The 21,379-nt window shown below is 35.3% G+C and overlaps 1 protein-coding gene across 5 annotated transcripts in view; it reads right to left on the bottom strand.

Moving 5' to 3' along the window:
* Positions 1–21,379, bottom strand: part of DOCK7 (dedicator of cytokinesis 7) — a 163,422-nt gene that overhangs the window by 30,534 nt on the left and 111,509 nt on the right. For 3 of the 5 annotated variants that reach the window (XM_023754661.1, XM_023754663.1, XM_023754664.1), the window contains 6 exons: positions 16,537–16,719; positions 16,270–16,432; positions 12,250–12,346; positions 9,500–9,596; positions 8,557–8,691; positions 7,087–7,239 (listed from right to left, as the gene is read on the bottom strand). In XM_023754661.1, the coding sequence (XP_023610429.1) occupies positions 7,087–7,239; positions 8,557–8,691; positions 9,500–9,596; positions 12,250–12,346; positions 16,270–16,432; positions 16,537–16,719 (828 nt within the window). The remainder of the gene's footprint in view (positions 1–7,086; positions 7,240–8,556; positions 8,692–9,499; positions 9,597–12,249; positions 12,347–16,269; positions 16,433–16,536; positions 16,720–21,379) is intronic. The other 2 variants (XM_023754662.1, XM_023754665.1) reach the window with 1 other exon arrangement.

Genomic DNA, 21,379 nt, shown 5'->3' on the forward strand with positions numbered 1-21,379 from the left:
AGACACTTAGCATATTAGGCTTTTATTATATACAATGTTATTAATAATAACACAATTTTTACAGACTAAAGAGCTTAACCAACCATCACAAAATTCTTTTTTTTTTTTAATTTGTTAATCCTTGCCCTAACTGGTTTGGCTCAGTGGATAGAGCATCAGCCTGCGGACTGAAAGGTTCCAGGTTTGATTCCGGTGAAGGGCATGTACCTTGGTTGCGGGCACATCCCCAGTAGGGGGTGTGCAGGAGGCAGCTGATTGGTGTTTCTCTCTCATTGATGTTTCTAACTCTCTATCCCTCTCCCTTCCTCTCTGTAAAAAAAATCAATAAAATATATTAAAAAAATAAATAAATAAAATTTAAAAAAAATAAAATTTGTTAATCCTCAACCGAGGATATTTTTCCATTGACTTTTAGAAAGAGTATAAGGGATGGGGAGAGAGAGAGATACATCAATGTGAGAGAAACACGTGGATTGGTTGCCTCCCGCACATGCCCTGACCAGGGCAGGGGATCAAGCCTGCAACCAAGGTACGGACCTTTGACTGGAATTGAATCTGGAACCTCCAGTGCCGCGACCGGAGGCTGATAGTCTATCCACGGAACCAAATCACCTAGGGCCATCACAAAATTCTTAAATGGTAGATATGGTCTTTAAACTCTGGCCCATTTCATTAAGTCCATTATTATGACATAAATAATTTAACAAAAATCATTCATAAAGTAACTTAAAAGTAGAATCTTTAGAATAATGCCTATAAGAGAGTTCATATTCTTCCATTTTTAGTGTAAATTTATTTGTTTCACCATTCCCCACTATGAAACTATTTTTAAGAGGTTATCAATAATAACATAGTAATTTTCAAATTGAAGATATTTTTGTCAAAATTCTATTTGACATCTTTGTATATGTAAATGTATTATTTAAAATTTCCTAGCTTATCTTCAGTGGTAACACTTTATCCTGATTTTCCTATTTTTTATCCACTCTTTTGATACCAAAGATTCTGTCAAGAAACTTTAAAAAAAATATTTTTTAATTGATTTCAGAGAGGAAGAGAGAGATAGAAGCATTAATGATGAGAGAGAATCATTGATCGGCTGCCTCCTGCATGCCCCCCACTGGGGATTGAGCCTCCACGTGCCCTGACCGGGAATAGAACTGTGACCTCCTGGTTCATAGGTCGACACTCAACCACGGAGCCACGCCAGCCTGGCAAGAAACCTTTTTACTTGTCATACTCTAAATAGTCTCATCCATTTCTTTGCTTTTGACTAACATAGATAGATACATGCCTATGTCTTCATAGCTCATATTTTTCTCTAGCGTTCCAGGCTATTATATTTTACTAGATGGCTCTATCTGGATGTGTCTCATGGGTACCGCAATTTTAACACTAAAATACGTTCTCTTCCTATTGATTAAATGAATGGTGCTACTATTCATGTACTCATTCAAGCCAAAAATCTAGAAATCATTCTTCCCTTATTACTCATACTATAAATCCAATTCACAATTCCCTAATCTGTTCCAATCTGTTCTTTCTCCATTCCCAATGCCATTGCTTTAGTTTATACCCTTACCATTTCTTGCTTGAATTACTATAATAACTTCCTAACTGATCTTTTTGCCTTTTCTCTTATCCCCCAAGTCTATCTTCTAAATAGCTTCAGAAAATTTTTTGTCAAATGCAAATCTAAACACATCTCTCCTTAAAAAGCTCCAATTGCTGAGCATAGCTTTAAGGATAAAACTCAAGTATCAACTCAGTAAATGTGTCAAACTACATGGTGGGAACTGAGACTACAATAACAAACAAAACAAATATCTGTCCTATGAAACCTTACTCTAGGCCTTTTCAATGACAACTTTCTCTCTTATTACTCTTTCTTCCAGCCATAATCATCAAGCAGTGCTAAAAAGTATCTTTTTCTCTTTCCCTGTCTCCTTCTATTATCTCCAGGCCATTCTAATGATTTAAAAAGCTCTATTCACCTACTTATCCTAAGGTACAGATGCCAGAAATAATAGGAAAAAATACTTCTTTTAAATAAAAGACTAATTTTGAAGTGATAAAACTATCTGTCCTGAAAAGTAAAAGAGTAAAAATTTGTGAGGAGTGGACAGAAACAGATTGACCAGAAACTTAGAAAGTTAGATAAGATGTATGTATGTATGTATAATAGCAAAGTTCCATGAGAAATACATTCTTGAAGAATTTTCCTACAAATACCTGGGCCAAGAAAACCCAGCTTATTCTATACTGAGTAATAAAATGGTAAAGAAGATCAGTGAAACTCACCAGATAAAGAACACTTATTATAAAAATGCTGTCATGAAACAGATGAAAGTTCTAATGAAATATTTTGCCTTACATTATAAAAAAATGTGTGAAGTCATTAACTTTACAAAGGAAAAGACAGAAATAAAAATTTAAGGAAAGATAGCAAGAATCAGAAAGTGATGATGAAACAGGAGCTCACATGAGAGTCGACACTACTTGAAAAAGAAATAGAAACACAAAAGATAAAATTGGTAAAAGAAAGATGTAAAGAACATAAAAGTATGTATAGGGGAGAGAAAAGCACCAAAAATGAATAGAAATTCAAAAAGTGTTAAAAAAAAAAAAAGGAGCCCAGCGGCGTGGCTCAATGGTTGAGCGTTGACCTATGAACCAGGAGGTCACAGTTCGATCCCTGGTCAGGGCACATGCCTGGGTTGTAGGCTCTATCTCCAGTACGGGGGGTGCAGGAGTCAGCCGATCAGTGATTCTCATTATTGATGTTTCTATCTCTCACTCCCTTTCCCTTCCTCTCTGAAATCAATAAAAATATATTTTAACAAAAATAAAGTGTTAAATAAGGAAAGAGAAAATGATAGGTAAAAGGTAAAGCAAAAACAGATCCAACATATGTATAACTGGTAGCAAGCAGAAAAAAAAAATCCAAACCCTGGAAAAAAACAAATATTCAGTTCTGCACTCAAGAAAACTTTCTGAACTAAGTTAATTAAAAGTAGACATGTGCCTGAGAAAATTAACAAAAATCAGTCAACACCATGACATATTCTACAAAAGGGATTTAATTTCAAATATAAAGAAAAAGATCACTGCCCCAGCTGGTTTGGCTCGGTGGATAGAGCGTTGGCCTGTGGACTGAAGGGTCCTGGGTTCGATTCCGGTCAAGGGCACATGCCTGGGTTGCGGGCTCAATCCCCAGTAGGGGGCGTGCAAGAGGCAGCCAATCAATGATTCGCATCATTGATCTCTCTCTCTCTGCCTTCCTCTCAGAAGTCAAAAAAAATATATTTAAAAAAAAAAAAGAAAAAGATCACTTGAGCAGCTGAGAGGGAAAAATTTATGTAAAGGGAAGAAAATATCAGGCTATATTCAGATGGCTCTACAACAATATTTAATGCCAGAATAAAATGATAATCAAGTACCTTTTTTATCCTATTAAGTATTCTTTATGTTTTAAGTTTTGCTTTCTTACCCTTTTTATTATTCAAAGTCTGAGGCAAAAATTTCATAACCATCCTTGCTGTCTTAAAAGTAGAAACAACTTTGAATAATCAAGAACTTGGGAAAATTTCCCAAGAACTTTCTTGAGAAAATAGCTACAGAATAGTATTTAGCTGCTTGATATTCATTCAGCTATGTTTGACATTTTTCCTTTTGGCACTTGACATAATTAATGATAAAGTTGAATAACTTTCTTGAATTCAATAATAAAGTTTAAAAAAATTTCGAAGCCCAACTCACACACAGAAGCACTGAGAATCAAACATAAACAACATCCATAAAGAAACCAATGAAAGCCAACAGTCACATATAGACCACCTCTTGCCATATGATATTAGGATCCCGCAACTGACTGAAAGTCCCTCCAAATCACAGCCATATATCCTCCATTGTCTTGCAGCACCAATTTTGCATATATTTTGTTCTTTATCTTCTATGAACTTAATGCCAGTGCTGCTCAATAAAACCCAATGAGAGAAATAACTACAGTTGACTTTTGAACAACAAAAGTTTGAACTCATACATTACTTGTTTTCAGTAAATACTGCGAATGTATTTTCTTTTCCTTGTGATTTTAATAACATTTTCTTTTCCCTAGTTTACTTTATTATAAGAATATAGCATATAACACACATAACATACAAAATATGTGTTAATAAAACTGTTTATGTTATTGGTAAGGCTTCCGTTTAACAGTAGGCTGTAGTAGTTAAGTTTTGGGAGGAGTTAAAGTTATACGTGAATTTTTGAATGTGCAGAGATCAGTGGCCCTAACATCTATGATGTTCAAGGATCAACTGTACTAAAGAGTGAAATGCTAATGGTAGGGTTGTGCTTTGTAAGGCTACAAACCATTGTGATAGTTAAGATTTTTTTTTCTTTCCCAAGAACCAATTTGTACTTGCTTGGTAGCAATATTACCCCCACTAAGAATTCATAATCTAACAAAATAGATGACTGAAGATATTACATAACTAGATAAAGGTAATTGTTAGAGCAATATAAACTTTCCTGAATATAATAAACATTATACCCAAAACATAAAGTGAACTAAGCAGATAGTGCAAGGTAAAAACAACCAACAAATTTTTTTAAAGAAGGGGAGGCATAAAAACATAATACAACAGAATTCAAGGACATATTTGTTATAATAGCAAATATGAAAAAATTTACTTCAACTTAGAGAGTGTATTACATAGAAAAATTCTATCTTGTATATGAGAGGCACACCTAAAATAGATTCTTAAAAGTAAAAATAAAGAAACAAAGGTAACTAAAGAACACATAAGAGGTACAGGGAAGATAAAGCACAAAAAATGAACAGTAGGATTCAAATTAAAAAGAAATCAGAGGTATCTTAATACAAGGTAGAATTTAGACCAAAATAAGCTTAAAATAAAGCCTATTCAATTCTGAAGGGAATAATAATTCATAAAAAGGATGTAATAGTTATGAATATCAATTCACCCAATAAGAGCTAAAGGAGAAAAATACACAATTTGTAGGCTTAAAATCATTTGTCAGTCCAGCAAATGGACCAAAAATAAACAAGGATATAGAAAAACAGAATAATGTAATTAATAAGGTATTTTTGTTTGTTTAACTCAATGTTCTAAAAATAAGAAATACCCCTTCTTTTTAAATGCTTGTGTAACACTTACAAAAACATTGCATATATGCACACACAAACACACACGGTACAAAAGAGATATATACTGTATGATCACACTGCAATAAAACTAACATCAAAACTTAAACATGTCTGACCAGTGTGGCTCAGTGGATTGAGCATCATCCCATGCACAAAGAGGTTGCTGGTTCAATTCTGGTCAGGGCACATGCCCAGGTTGCAGGCTTAACCCCCAGTAGGGGGCGCAGAAGGCAGCGGATCCATGTTTCTATCTCTCTCTCTCTCTCTCAAACCAATAAATACATTATTTAAAACAACAACAACAAAAACCAAGAATTTTAAAAACAAGCCCTACCTAGGTAGCTTAGCTGGTTAGAGCATCGTTCTAAAATGCCTAGGTTGTGGGTTTGATCCCAGGTCAGGGCCCATATGAGAATCAACCAATGAATGTTTAAATAACATAAATGTTTCTCTTTCTCTCTCTCCCTGCTCCCCTCTCTTTCTCTCTCTAAAATCAATATTTAAAAAAAAACATTTAAAAAACTTTAAAATAAAAAGGACTATCAACTGTTTGGATTAAAAGAAAATACTACATATCAGACCCAATAAGATACCAAAAACAGTGCTCAAAGAAAAATTCTAAAATTTAATTTTTAAATACTTACCTGAGTGAATTAAACATCTGACTAAAAAAACAACAACAACAACAAAAAACCACACACAAAAAACTAAAATAAAAAATAAAACACATGAATGTATTATCAAATAAATACTTAAATGAAAAAATGGAATTCCTCAAAGTCTGGCATATAATCATAAAATATCAAGCAAAGATATTTAAACATTTAATTTTCTTTATTACTAGAGGCCCAGAGTGTGACTGAAATCGCACGAGGAGGTGCTCCGCGGGCTGCCACAGGGGGCTGGGACCCACGCCTGACACTTGCAGCGTCCCCCGACCCCCCTGCCTGTGCCCACAACGGGGCCACCCGAGCCACTGCACCGGCTCAGGCAGGCCCCCATCTCTGTCTCCATCTCCGCTCTGGGCCTCACCTGCACGTGCAACTTCCTCCTGTCTGGTGGTGACCTGTTACAGCGTCCCGGCCTAATCTGCATATTACCTCTCTCTCTCTCTCTCTCTCTCTCTCTCTCTCTCTCTCTATATATATATATATATATATATACATATATATATATATAACTTTCATTTTACTTAATGATAACAATTAAAATTTATAACAGCTCAACATAGATTTATTTATTTTAAAATATATTTTATTGATTTTTTACAGAGAAGAAGGGAGAGGGATAGAGAGTTAGAAACATCGATGAGAGAGAAACATCGATCAGCCGCCTTCTGCACACCCCCCACTGGGGACATGCCCACAACCAAGGTACATGCCCTTGACTGGAATCGAACCTGGGACCTTTCAGTCCACAGGCCGACGCTCTATCCACTGAGCCAAACCGGTCAGGGCTCAACATAGATTTATATTCAAAGTTTACTACTGCATGTTATTATTTTTTTTAAATACATTTTTATTGATTTCAGAGAGGAAGGAAGAGGGAGAGAGAGATAGAAACATCCATGATAAGAGAGAATCATGGATTGGCTGCCTCCTTCAAGTCCCCCACTGGGGATCAAGCCCACAACGTGGGCATGTGCCCTTGACCGGAATCGAACCCGGGACCTTTCAGTTTGCAGGCCAACGCTCTATTCACTGAGCCAAACCACTAGGGCTCTATGTTATTTTTTAATATAGAAAACAAAATTAAGGATTTGAATTTTTATAAGATATCCACAGAATGAGAAATATCAAGATAGTCTAGGATTAGGCTCAAAATACGTAAAATAATTCCATTCTTCTCCCCAAATCCATAAAATAGACAGCTGCAGGAGTTATATCCCATTATGAATCCAGAGACAAAATACTTACATTCCCTATTTCAAAGTTTTGTCTCATCAGTAGATAAAGGGAGGCACTAGCATGTGACCGTATCGTACTGATGCTACTGCTACAGTGTCGGAGAAGCCGGAGGCATAAATCAGCACACTGTTCTGTCTCTTCTTCAAACAGGAGTTCAGGGAACTGTAAAAAACAACACCAACATTGAAGTTATGTAGCCTGAAGTAGAGATTTGTTAGTATAGCCAAGAATCAAAAGAATGGTAAAGGGACAATATTTGCTAATCTATATATATAAAGGCTAATATGCAAAGTGTCCCCTCATGAGTTTGACTGACCAACAGTTCGATCGCTCGCTATGACGTGCGCTGAACACCAGGGGGTAGCGTGGAACGAAGGAAGGCCCCGGCTGGCAGGACCCTACCCATGCATGGATTTCATGCACTGGGCCTCTAGTGGTTAATAATGTGGACCAGAGTCAGACAGACTGGGTTTGAATACTAACTATGGCACTGGTAGCAGTGTGACCTTGGACAAGTTTTCTCATCCATAAAATGAGCCTAATAATATTATCTACATGGGGTTGTATGACTATCTTATATCAGATAATGTCCATAAAACACTTGGTATAGTAACAAACATGTATAATTCTGTAATATGTTTTTATTATTACAAAATAGTACTATAAGTTATTTTCACTGGTTAAGTTTCATCAACAGCTCTGTATTCCATGTTATAAGATGTATAAAATGAAATAGCTACCTTTGAATATGATCTCACATATTTGTGGAATCTAATGAACAAAAAGAATTGACCAAAAAATAAGACCTGGAGGAACAGACTGACATACCTCGATGTGGGGTTGAGGAGACGAGAAGAGATAAACCAAAGAACTTATATACTTATACGTATAGCCCATGGACATGGGCAATAGGGTGGTGAAGATCTGGGAGTGTTAGGGAGGAGCTGAGAGGAGGGAAGTAAGGATGGGGCGAATGGGAGATATCTGTAATACTATAAAAAAAAAAGAAATAGCTACCTTTGAGATTTAAGAATATACAAATTTTTCGGAGGAAACGAATGTAGAAAATAAATATTTGAAGTCATTGAACAAACAAATGTACTTTATTTTCCATTCACCATATTTTAAGTTAATTTAAATTGAATGGACTGAACTACTTATTCACTGAATTCTTGATTTATCAAGTTAATAAGGAACAGGCAGAACAAGAAATAAGGAAAGCCCCAAATTTAAAATTAGCTATTAATTTTAGGCCTTTCTCCACATCAAAACTATTTTTTTAAGCCAAAAACTGGTTAAAGGTGATCCAAATAAGAATTCCAAAAGGCAAATAATAAAAGAGAGACAAAGAAGAATCAAGGGTCTTGGGCTTCTATAAAAACTTTAAATATAAATACATTAAAAACCAATGAACATGTCAAATGATTTTAGACAATGTTAATAAAGTCGAATAAGACTGAAGGAACAAAATTAACCTACCTTTGAAACCAGGGCCCTCTGTGTAGCAAAACAGTGTTGTAGATAAACTGCACTTTGGTTACAAGCCATACTATGTAGTAGCACTTTTAGCACCCCACCAAGGATGCTCTCTTTGGATTCTGTTACAGAAACTGTCTGCAATTTAAAGATAGATAAATAAAAAAGAGATGTACTTGCAATTTGGTTAAGGAGACTGAATATGTATACACAAACAAATATTGTTTTTAAAATAGGAAAATAATAATATAAGATCTAGGATAGTGATGGTGAACCTATGACACGCGTGTCAGAGGTGACACGCGAACTCATTTTTTTGGTTGATTTTTCTTTGTTAAATGGCATTTAAATATATAAAATAAATATCAAAAATATAAATCTTTGTTTTACTATGGTTGCAAAGATAAAAAAATTTCTATATGTGACAAGGCACCAGAGTTAAGTTAGGGTTTTTCAAAATGCTGACACGCCGAGCTCAAAAGGTTCGCCATCACTGATCTAGGAGGACTTAAAAAAAAAAGGAGCTTACCGGGATTTGGATAAAAGAAAAAAGGGAAAAACAGAATGGGCAGGATTTAAATGAAGTGGGCAGGGAGAGCCAGGATGTAACTTTTAGGAACTACTTATATTTTAAATGTAATTATATGGCTCAATAAATACTTTTCCCCTAACCCCAATTTACCAAATCTATACTTTTTTTTTCTTTTAAATATATTTTTATTGATTTCAGAGAGGAAGGGAGGAGATAGAAACATCAATGATGAGAATCTTTGATCAGCTGCCTCCTGCACGCCCCCTACTGGAGATCGAGCCTGCACCCGGCAAGTGCCCTTGACCGGAATCGAACCCAGGACCCTTCAGTCCACAGGCTGACACTCTATCCATTGAGCAAAACCAGCGAGGGAACCAAATCTATACTTTAAATTCCTCTTCTTTGTGTTCTTACCTGGACAACAATCTCTAGTGTATCCAAAATGATTAGGTTTGCTTCAGTAGCCAGATTTCCATCAATCAGTGCTTCATGTTCAATCTCTGCTCTTGACCTAATGCAAAATAGTATAAGAAATTATATTTATGTTAAAAAGAAACAAAACAAAACAATAGATCCACAATTCAAAAAAAGACTTAAAGATTCATAGAAAAACGAAACAAAACTTGGAACCATTTTTCAGTATTTGCCTGAATTGAAAATTATAAGAGAATAAGGGAAAAGACAATATTTTACATATTAATGTTTTGTTTTACCCTACATTTTGTTGACCATTCCTATACACATTTTATCAAGATGCCACTGAAAGCAGAAATATTTAGCTTCCAGAGATAACAGCAAACACAGGAAAGTGTTTTATTCTGCATGGAATAGACACTAGGTGGTGCTATGTGGGCTTGCATTTAGGGCTGCTTCATGTAGCATTATTCAAAATGTTAAAGGATAAATGTACTTTTCCCCCCTAAAGTTTCAAAAAATTTTAAATTTTGATGCAGAAAATAAATGAACTCTTCAATGAAACTCTGGATGGAATCACGCATTAGAAATAAAACATCTGATGCCAATCAAGTCATTTACTTGACTATCCAATATAAACAAAAGTATTATTTAATAAAAATAAAAAATTTAAAAAGAACTATAGATGATTTGTGGGTAAAGTTGAGATTTATTTTAGTAGCAATAAACATATAGAAATTATATATTACATCTAAATAGACAAAACAATACACAAAATCAAAGCAAAAATACAAGGACATACTAAATGCTAACTTACTGAAGTTCTTAGATGTTTAAGTCTCTGAATCTTTATTACTACCATTAAAGAGAAAAGTTCATGAGTTTACATTTTACAAATTAAAGAGAAAATACAGCATAGTTAGAATTAAATTAAAAAAGAAAATAATGCATTGTTCAAACTTAATATCCAGAAAGACTTCTGTAAAGAAACATGACAAAAATATGGTTTAGCCCTAGCTGGTTTGGCTCAGTGGATAGAGCGCCGGCCTGTGGACTGAAGGGTCCCATGTTCCATTCCAGTCAAGGGCATTTGACCAGGTTGGTGGCCCATCCCCAGTAGGGGGCATGCAGGAGGCAGCCGATCAATGATTCTCTGTCATCATTGATGTTTCTATCTCTCTCTCTCCTTCCTCTGAAATCAATAAAAATATATTTAAAAATATATATATGGTTTAAACAAAAAGAATCAGGAAAACACTAAAAAACAGCTTCCCTAGAAAACGGCAAGCAGAAAGAACATTATACAAATGCAGAAATAAAACAATATGTTCTGACTGCTTTGTGAATTCCACAACACATGTGGAAAAGTAATCAAAGAAATGGACTTAGGCAGACAAAGAAGAGAGAAAAATGAACACTCTAAGCTCAAAAATTTTAGCATATTAATTTTATACTCACTATCTGCTTTGGTCTGAATATTTGTGTCCACTACACTCTTATGTTGAAAATCTAATGCCCAAGGTAATGGTATTAGGAGGTGAGGCAAAGGTCATGAGGGGAAGAGGTCTTGGGAATAGGATTAGTGCTTTTATAAAAGAGGCCCCGGGGAATCTGTTTGCCTTCCACCATATGAGGACATAGCGAGAGAGAAGTCTGTAACCTGGGAGAGGGTCAGACACCAAATCTGCTGGTGCCATGATCTTGAACTTCCCAGCTCCCAGAACTGTGAGAAATAAATTTCTGTGGTTTATAAGTGACCCAGCAAATGGTATTTTGTTATAGCAGCCTAAAGAGACTAAGAATTTCTGATAATTCCAGACTCTCATCTATATGGTACTGAGTCTGCTGTTATTGTTTTTTCTCTACTGGCTTGCATAGGGCCTTGCTTTCTGTGTTTTATGAGTTCACTGCTGTGAACTAATATTTCTGGAAGTTTATTTGTAAGAATCCTCTAACTCTTGGGCTGAAGATGGTTTTGGATAGAGTGACCAATCATCTTGGTTTGCTTTAGGACAGGACTGAGGGGTTCCCTGGGATATGAAACATTCAGTGCTAAAAATTAGGAGTACTAGGCAAACCTGAATGAGCTGGTCACCATATTCTAAAGTTTTTGGGCCAGTCAAGCTACTTGAGGGCTAACTTGTAATTACAAATTGTCAAGAGAAAATATTTAGCCCCTTAATTCAATGCCAAGTTTCAAGCCACACAATTTTACCTGCAGTCACCTAGGCAGTGAGAAGGGTTCATTTCTAGTTCTCTTTACACTGACGGTGTAGTCCTTTAGGCTCCTGGACTCACAGTAGTGCATTTTCGGTTGTTTTTTACCTGGCTTGCCTCCATGCTAGAATCAGAAGACTCAGAGTGTTTTGTCTTCCTTTAATTGTATTTTAGGCTCCAAGAGGGCAAATAATAGTTTTCTAATTTTTGGTAATGCTTGAAATATTTAGTTAAGTGTGACACCCAAAATATATTCTAAAATAGTTGTAGAATGCAACTTTCGAAGGGGCGGGTTGCTGGGGAAAATGGGGTAACATTTAAAATATATAACATTATGCTTTACTGTACCACATTAAAAATTCTTGCCCCAAATCTGTTTAAATCTTCAATTTAAAAATTAAGTACAATAATTTTTTCTTCTAAGATTTGAATGCCTAACATATACATAAAATAACATTAAAATTAGTCATTTTTCCTCTTGCATCTGAAATTCAACAAGCCTATCATTAACATAAAATAGAAGGTTATATTACTTGTCAAGCTTCTCAGTGTTTTGCCGCCAGTGAGTCATATCCTTTCTCCACCTCAGATTTTCTTGACTGCCAAAGGCACTTCCAGATGGGCTTCTCTCTGTCAAGTACATTTCAAAACCATTTTTAAAAATGTTATTTCAACTGGACCACTTATGTGTATACTTGCAAACATTTAAGAAATACTGCACAATGTTAATAATTTTATACACAGCCATTTTATCCTCAATAACAATGTAAAAACCTGACAATAGTGCTTTTTATTCAAAGCTTTCATAACAGTTACAGAAGAAATATGTTTGCTACATGTATTACAAAAACAACAATAACAACAACACCCTTTTAAATAAGCACATTTTCTAATACTGATTTTCTCAAAATCTTAACCATGGCTTCTATGGCTCTACATGATATAACCTTATTTCCTACCATTATTCCTCTTGCTTGCACCACTACAGTTATATAGGTATATTATACATATAATATATATATATATATATATATATATATATATATATATATATATTTTTATTGTGTGTGTGTGTGTGTTGTATTCTGAATATATGCTCCTGATTTAGAACCTGTCTAAGGGTTGTTTTTCCTTCTGCCAGATTGTTCGTCCCAAATTTTCACTGGCCAATCATTCCTTACCTCCACAGAAAGGCCTTTCCCAACTCTCCAACTTCTTTTCCTCTTAATCTGCTTTACTTTTCTCCATAGCACTTACAAATACAAGACTATAAACTACTAAGAACAAAGATTGTTTACTTATCCAGCACTTAATGTCTGAGGCTGACAAAGTTTCTGGCACATTGTCAGTGCTCAATAAGTTTTTGTTTGATAAAGGAAGAAAATAAGGATAATTCCTGAAGTAATTACTTCTTTTGGACAACGGAAAGCAGAGCAAGAGAAAAACGGGCTTTCTCCCAGGAGGTTTCTAGGATGGAAGGTGGACTGAATCGCATAGACTCTTTTAAGGGGCAGTAGCAATAGAACTGATTTATACAAATCCAGCAGAAGTGGAGAAGGCATTGGGAATTGTGCAGAAATATAAAAATACTTAAACAATAGAATGCCATGATTTTAGGCTTTCAATGAGAAGCTAATGCTCCTTTTTGAAAAACATGAGACCTTAAATTGGTTGGAAAGATGGAAAGAAAAATGAAAGTCAAAATTCAGAGTACAAATACTAATTTAAAAAATACTGAGAAAAAATGTAATTTGCCACACAATAAAGGACATGTCTGGATAGTTCTTCTGCTTTCTCTCCCTTCCCGTCTCTTTCTTTCCTTCTCTACTTACCTCTTTTTAATTTTAAAATTTCTATCTTTAAGAAATTTAAAAAAAGAAAACAAGAATGATATGCCTATATTAAGATAGTTAACTAAATACATGTGTAGTCTATTTACATTTTTATCATAAACTTTTTTCATGAAACTGTTTTATCTCCTTAGTTAAGAATGTCTATCATTAGGTAACCTAGCTTAAAAGTCAAAATGCAAATAAGAATTACAAAGGCCTAATTTTTTAAAAACAAGAAGTTCAATTCTTTTTTTTTATTGAGATATAATTGACATATAACATTAGTTTCGAGCCAGCAACCGAGTTACGTGACCTTGACCAAAATTGAACCCAGGACCCTTCAGTCTGCAAGTCAACGCTCTATACCCTGAGCCAAACTGGCTAGGGCTATTTGTTTTAAATTCCACAAACAGAGCTTCAGTTCTTAATTCAAATAATGATAGCTGTCTTAAGGCCACAGGTTTAAAAATGTAACATATTTTTGTGATAGTTTGGAGAATTTAAAAGGTAGTGTAACTAACTCTGTAGTGACCATATGTGTAAACATTTCATCAATTCTAAAGTTGTGTAAACATTTCACAAATTGGAGGAACAAGAAAGGAAATGTGTAAACATTTCATAAATTGTAACATATTGTTAATAGTTTCACCTTTCCAACAATAAACTTCAGAAAGAGCTGTAGTATAATATGAAGAACACTAAATTGGAAGTCAAAAGATCCTGCTTCTGTCACTTAGTTTATGATCTAAGGCAAGTTATTTATCTCTATGAGTTTTATTTTCTTCATCTTAAAGATGAGGATAATATACATTAGATTTTGGTAATAATTAAATGACCTACTTAAAAGTTAATTTTAATGCCTTTCTAGAAGATTGTTTTACATAATAAATGAGTTAAAAGAAAATACATAGGTACATTTTGAATTATATATAACTACAGTGAAAAAATCGGTGCTCTATTAATTCCATTAAAGGCAAAGACTTTATCTCATTCATTATTAAATTCCAAACATACATAGCATATAAAGAATATTTAAGTTCACTTAAATAAATGATCACCATGGTAACAGCATTTTGGAAAACAATAAATAAAGAATCTATATATATAAAACCCTAATATGCAAATAGACCAAATGGCAGAACAACCAAACAACCGGTCGCTATGATGTGCGCTGACCACTAACCAAACAACCGGTTGCTATGATGTGCGCTGACCACCAGGGGGCGCACGCAGAACATGGCAGGTGTTGGCCGCGGTGGGATGGTGGAGCAGGTGAGTGGGGGCGCCAGACCAAGGCAGGGTGCCGGTAGCTGTCATTGGGGTGAGCCTCTGGTGGTTACTGAAAATTCTTTGCTCCCGCACACTGCGGTCCCGCCCGGTGCTTGCACCTGCTGCTGGCGCTAGCCCCGCTCGCACCCGCTGCCAGCGCTGGAGCCACTGCTTGCACCTGCTGCTGGCGCCCGGCGCCAGTCCCAATCTCTTGGCGCTGTCAGCAGGTGTGAGTGGTGGCTGCTGGCCTCGATCACCCCTGAGGGCTTTTCCACCTCCCCCTGCTCCTGAGGGGCAAATGGGGCAGCAGCCGCCACTTGCACCCGCTGACAGTGCCAGTCCTGCTCACACCTGCTGCTGGCGCTGGCCCCAATTGCTCCGCATCATCAGTGGGTGCGAGTGGGGCCAGCGCCGCCAGCTTGTGGGATCAGCAGCAGCAGGAACGGGGCTGCTGGCAGAGAGGGGACTGAGGGCCACGGTGGGAGGGGTTAGGTGGGGCGTGGAAGATGGGCTGAGACCTGCCCCTATGCCCACCACAGCCTCGCAGCCCACAGTTCCTTTCAAGGTGCACGAATTTGTGCACTGGGCCCCTAGTATACTTATAAATGTATAGTCATATTTTAAGTCAACAAATATACATGGGACTATTAGCATGTGTCATGTACACAGATGACTAAGCCATACCCTGACCTTAAGGAGTTCACAGCAACAATATCATTTACATGTCACTTTAGAATTTATGAAATGTTTACACACATGGTCACTACAAAGATGATAAGCTCAGTTAGTTATACTATCTTTTAAATTCTCCAAACTATAACAAGTAAATGAGGAAAAGGAAAGTGGGGAGATTAAGTGACTTGGTCAAAGTTATATGGCTAATGGTTAGCAGACCTGGGATTAGAATCAGGCCTCTAAAGCTACTGTTTCTTCTCCCTGATATTTGAGTTTGATGGCCAATATCTTTGCCTTAGATACAGGGTACATTAATTCATTGTGCAAACTAGGAAACTTTTAAGAATAAAAGGAGATGCTACATAGAATTTATGACTCCAAGAGTGAACCCTATATAGACTCTGTGATTATGATGTGTCAGTGTAGGTTCATTAATGATGCTGTTAATGGGAGAGGCTATACATACGTGCGGGCAAGAAAATCTTTGTACCTTCAGCTCAATTTTACTGTGAACCTAAAACGGCTCTAAAACTAGAGCTATTAATAATCACACAAGGGCAACAGGAATAAACTGAGACTATCCAGAGAAAATCACAAAGTACGTTTTAGCCTACTTCAATCAGAGCTTTTAACTTGAATTCCTGCAGAGAAATGGTTATTTTGGTTAATTCACAGTTACATTTAAAACCCTTTTTTTAAAAGGGTAGAACTGTCATTGAAGACTTGCAACAATGAGCACTATAAAATAAACTTGAAGGAAAATGAAGAAATTCTCACCAGAAGGAGAAGATACTGTGTACATACCAAGCTGTCCTCGGCTTCGGCGCACCATTTCTTGCCTAGCACCTATGCTTCCAAGAATAGCTTCTTCAAGTTTAGCTCTCATGTCTTTTGATTTCTTAAAGGTCAAGCTATTCATTCTTTCAAACACTTTCTTTCCCTAAAATTTAAACATTAGAAAAGAAGAAGCATTGAGAAAATATTCTTCTTTTCCATATAATTTCCTTTCTTGTTCCTCTTTGCAATGGCATAATGATCACTTACTTTGTATTCAAAGCAAGATACACAGAGGTAAAGCAGATCTAACAGCCGGTTGAGCTGCAGGACTGAGAGATCTGTAAACCACTTTTGTAGGACTGTCTCATCTGCATTCTTGAGAACCCAAAGGAGGCAGATCAAAAGGCTCCGACTTGATTCTGCTGAAAAGGTAGTGTGTTGCCTGCCACTCTGAAAATCAAGAACAGTAGAATGAGTCAGATTGATCAATGACCATTTCCTCTTTGGGCAGTTGTCAATTGTTTTCTTCTAAAAGCAAAAAACCAAAATTACTTATAAACCCAATATTATAGAAGAACCATCTGATTTAGATAATACTTGTATAAGTCATACCGAACTTTATTTAGACTTAAGGTCTTGAAGTTTATTGAATCTTTCCTGGCAATAGAAGATTGTTTTAATTTGGGCAGATGTTAATAGAAATTATAAAGCAAAAAACTAAAAGATCTTACTATTAAAAACTAACATATCTACCACATAATATCAAACATGATGAAAGTAAAGGGAAAAAAGAAACAGCTGACTCAAAAAATAAGAGAAGTATAAGAATAGAAAGTAATAACAAAAAGTTTATCAGGTTTAGAGAACCATTGTTTCCTATCAGGGACACTGACAAAAAAGAAAAGTCTTAGACACTGTATAAATAAAAACCATTTTTACATACAGCATATAAAGTTAAGGTGCCATTTAAATTTTTCAATCTCCATTAGTATAAGTATGTAAAATATTAACAAAAAACTAAGAATAAGAACCTGTTTATAGTATCATTTATTGGATATTTATTCTATTCCAGTCATCATGCCAAACTCTTTACATACATTATTTCATTTAGTTCTCTAACAATATCACCAAGCAGGTAGTATCATCTCAATTTTATAGACAAGATACAGAATGACAATGGTGAAATGATGATGACTAAACATAACAAAATTTGAAATGTGCTAGACAGTATGATAACTTTTTCTTATTTAATTCACAATAATTTTATGAGACAGTATTAACTATTATTATTTCTAGTTTATAGGTAAGGATACTAAAGGCTAGAAATTAATTTGCTCTAAATCACATGCTAAGAAAAAGTAAAGCCAGGATTTTCATACAGGTTAACCAGACGCCAAAACTTTCTCTTTACCTTTATATTACATTCTCATATTTAATTAATAAATATAATAACAAAAAAGCAATGGAATAGATGTTGAGACGAAAGACAAAGGAAAGCTGAACATACTTAACTGTTGAAATAATTATTTTAAATTAATAAATTTAGAATTTACTAGTTAGAATAATTAAGACAGGTTGATATTGGCATATGGCAGACAAATAATGTAATGAAATAGAATAGAAAGAATAAAAAATCCTATGTATATATGAAAATCTGATATACAGCAGAGTTATGGATCAGTGTGGATGGATGGATTATAAGTGTGGGTAGATTACTTATAAGTGTGGATAGATTCACTAGAGAAAAAAATAAGATTCCTACCTTGCACCATTGTACAAAAAATAAATTCAAGACAAAGAAAGAAATGTAAAAGGCAAAATTTTAAAACTTTTACAAGGAAATATAAGAGATTATATTTATAACCTTGGGGGTAGAACAGAACTTTTAAATAAGACCTAAAAAGCATAAACTATAAACCCACAAAAAAGATGGTCAATTTGCCTAAATTAAAATTGCAACAATGTGTTCATTCAAATAGACAGATAGAAAATGCACACGATAAATTAGTATAAATTTGCTGCATATAAAACCAACCTGAGATTAGTATCAAGAATAGTCTTTCTCAACCAAGTTTCCACAAGAGAATTAAGCCCTCCAAAGAATGACTGAGGGACTATTTTTCCCATTCTCCCAAGGCATTAAAAAAAGGGGGTTGGGGGGAGATATTTCTGGTCTGGTACTAGCAATCAATGAAACTTCTCTGTAGGAAGAATTCACAATCACAGGACTCTTATTATACCTATAAATAGTACTGCAAATACAAAGTCCAGTATACAGCCAAAGAATCAGGTACACAGGAAGCAATAGATCATGAGTGAGAACTGTCAAAACAGACAACAGAAACAGGTATGCAAAGACTTGAAATACTGAAATTATCAAATAATAAAACCACAAAAGAATAATATTTTAAAAGTATTATACCCCAAAAAAATCTGACAGGAAACTTGAAAGTATAAAGAAAAGGTTACTTGACAAAAAATAAAAGAAACAAATAGAATTTAGAAAAACTAAAAAAACCCCACACAAAACAACAACAACAAAAAACCTTGCACAGTAACCAAATTAAGAACTCTATGGATTGTTTTTTTAAAAATATGTTTTTATTGTTTTCAGAGAGAGAAAGGGCGAAGGAGAGAGAAATAAACATCAATGAGAGAGAATCACTGATTGGCTGTCTCCTGCATGCCCCCTACTGGGGATCAAGCCCGCAACATGGGCATGTGCCCTGACCAGGAATTGAATTGTGACATCCTGGTTCATAGGTCGACACTCAACCACTGAGTCACTTCGGCTGGGCTCAATGGGTTGTTTTAATATAATATCAGGTTTAATAATATTCAAAATTAAAAATACATAAAATAGCATGTGAGTAGGGAGAATGGTAAATAAAGTCAACTAGTTTTAAGATCCTTCTATTAACCAAAGTGAATATAACGATGATTTACATTAGACTCTCATTTAATTTAAGGAAGCATACTATGATTTGTAATATAATCACAAAAAGACAGAAACGAAATAATTTCTAAACTAGAGGAAAATGTGGAATGAGAAAAAAATATAATTCACACATAGTGGGTGAGACTATGAAGTAAAATTAAAATGCTATATATATATATATATATATTAATTTTAATTATACTAAATGCAAATGGATTAAGAAGTCTAGTGAAAGACAAAGATGAACATACCAGATTTTAAAAATATAAGGCAAAATCTAACTACACACTATGTATAAAAGACATTGAAAACATAAGCAAAAACACTGAAATTAAAAAGTGAAAAAATTCATGCCATATATAGTCTAGGGAAAAAAAAACTAACATAGCTATACTAATATTATACAAAACAGAGTTTATGGCAAAAAAAAAAAGTTTTACAGTTCATGTAGATGAAAGGTGGAAAAATAATCTTTTAATACATGATGATGAAATGATTTGATATGATATATAAAATAAATAAATAAACTTGGGTGCCCAAATTCTACTGTTTATAAAAATAAATTCCATGTACTAGCAGATTTTAGGGTTATACATAAAAGGAAGAACAAAACAAGCATTTAAAAAATAACATAAAGCCTGGTTGGTACGGCTTAGTTGGTTGAGCATGAGTCATCCCTTGCACCAAGAGGTCACTAGTTCAATTCTGATCAGGGCACATGTCTGGGATGCTGGCTCAATCCCAGGTAGAGGGCGTGCAGGAGGCAGCTGATGTTGGTAATTGATGTTTCTATCTCTCCCTCTTTCTCTAAAATCAATAAAAACGTATTTTTTAAAATACCTTCAAAATTTTGGAATAGGAATATTAAAAAATACAAAAAATACTAGGAAAAGATTGACAAATTTAAGGATTTTAAAATAAGACATTCCAATCACCAAATTTATTATTAAGTGTGTGAAAAACCAAGCCCCATAAATTATAAGAACCATTTATAATTGACAACAGGCTTGATCCAGAACATATAAACTTCTGCAAAGCACACACAAAGACAGAGGACCCAATGGAAAATGAACAAAACTAGACACTTTAAAAGAGAAAATTCAAATGGCCAACACAAATATGAAAGAGTGTGTACCCTCAGAACACACCAGGGAAATGAAATACAACTATAAATTATCAGATTGACAAAAGTTGAAAAGTCTGAAAATCCTAAGTGATGGTGAACATATGAATGGAACTCTCAAAGATGCAAGTATAAACTGAGACGAACTCTTCGGAAAACACCCTGGCATATCTAGTATGGGTGAAAAAACTATTTTGTGACCCAGCAAATTCCACTCCTAGTAAGTACCCTAAATAATAGCATAGGCATGCATACAGGATACATATAAGAGAATATATAGGGTTGCTATTTACAATAACAAAAGATCAGAAACCATTCAAGCATCTATCAACAGAATGGGTAAATAAACTGATCTATATTCAGGTAATGGGATATCATCTACTAGAGGGCCCGGTGCATGAAATTTGTGCACTGGGGGGGGGGGGGGAGGGAGGGGTCCCTCAGCTCAGCCTGTGCCCTCTCGCAGTCTGGGACCCTTTGGGGGATGTCCGCCTGCCGGCTTAGGCCTGCTCCCCTAGGTCGATTTGCATATTAGCCTTTTATTATATAACATATATATAAAACCCTAAGTGACCATTATGACCCAATGACCAGTCGACCAGTCGCTATGATGAGTATTGACCATGAGGGGGCAGATGCTCAAAGCATGAGCTGCCCCCTGGTGGTCAGTGCGCTCCCACAGCCAACCTCCCATGGCCGGCCAATCTCCCCCACTCCCTCCCCCTGGCCGGCAGGCCCCAATAGGGACTGGGCGAGATGGCCCCATTGGCCCTGATCGTCGGCCCAGCTTAGGGATCCCACCCGTGCACGAATTCATGCACCAGGCCTCTAGTACAGAAATAAAATCAGTGAATTATAGTACAATTTGTAACTTGCTTAAATATTAAAGACATAATGTAAAAATTACACTATAATTTTTAGGGATGCAAACGTAGATGGTAAAACTATAAATAAAATTAAGCAATTATTTCATTAGTCAGGTTAATGGGAGCTTAGTAAGTAGTTGTGGTGGAGAAAAACATGCTAAATATTTCTAAAAGGCAGTCAGT

This window comes from Myotis lucifugus, unplaced genomic scaffold (assembly GCF_000147115.1).
Source record: "Myotis lucifugus unplaced genomic scaffold, Myoluc2.0 scaffold_63, whole genome shotgun sequence".
Taxonomy (NCBI): Eukaryota; Metazoa; Chordata; class Mammalia; order Chiroptera; family Vespertilionidae; genus Myotis; species Myotis lucifugus.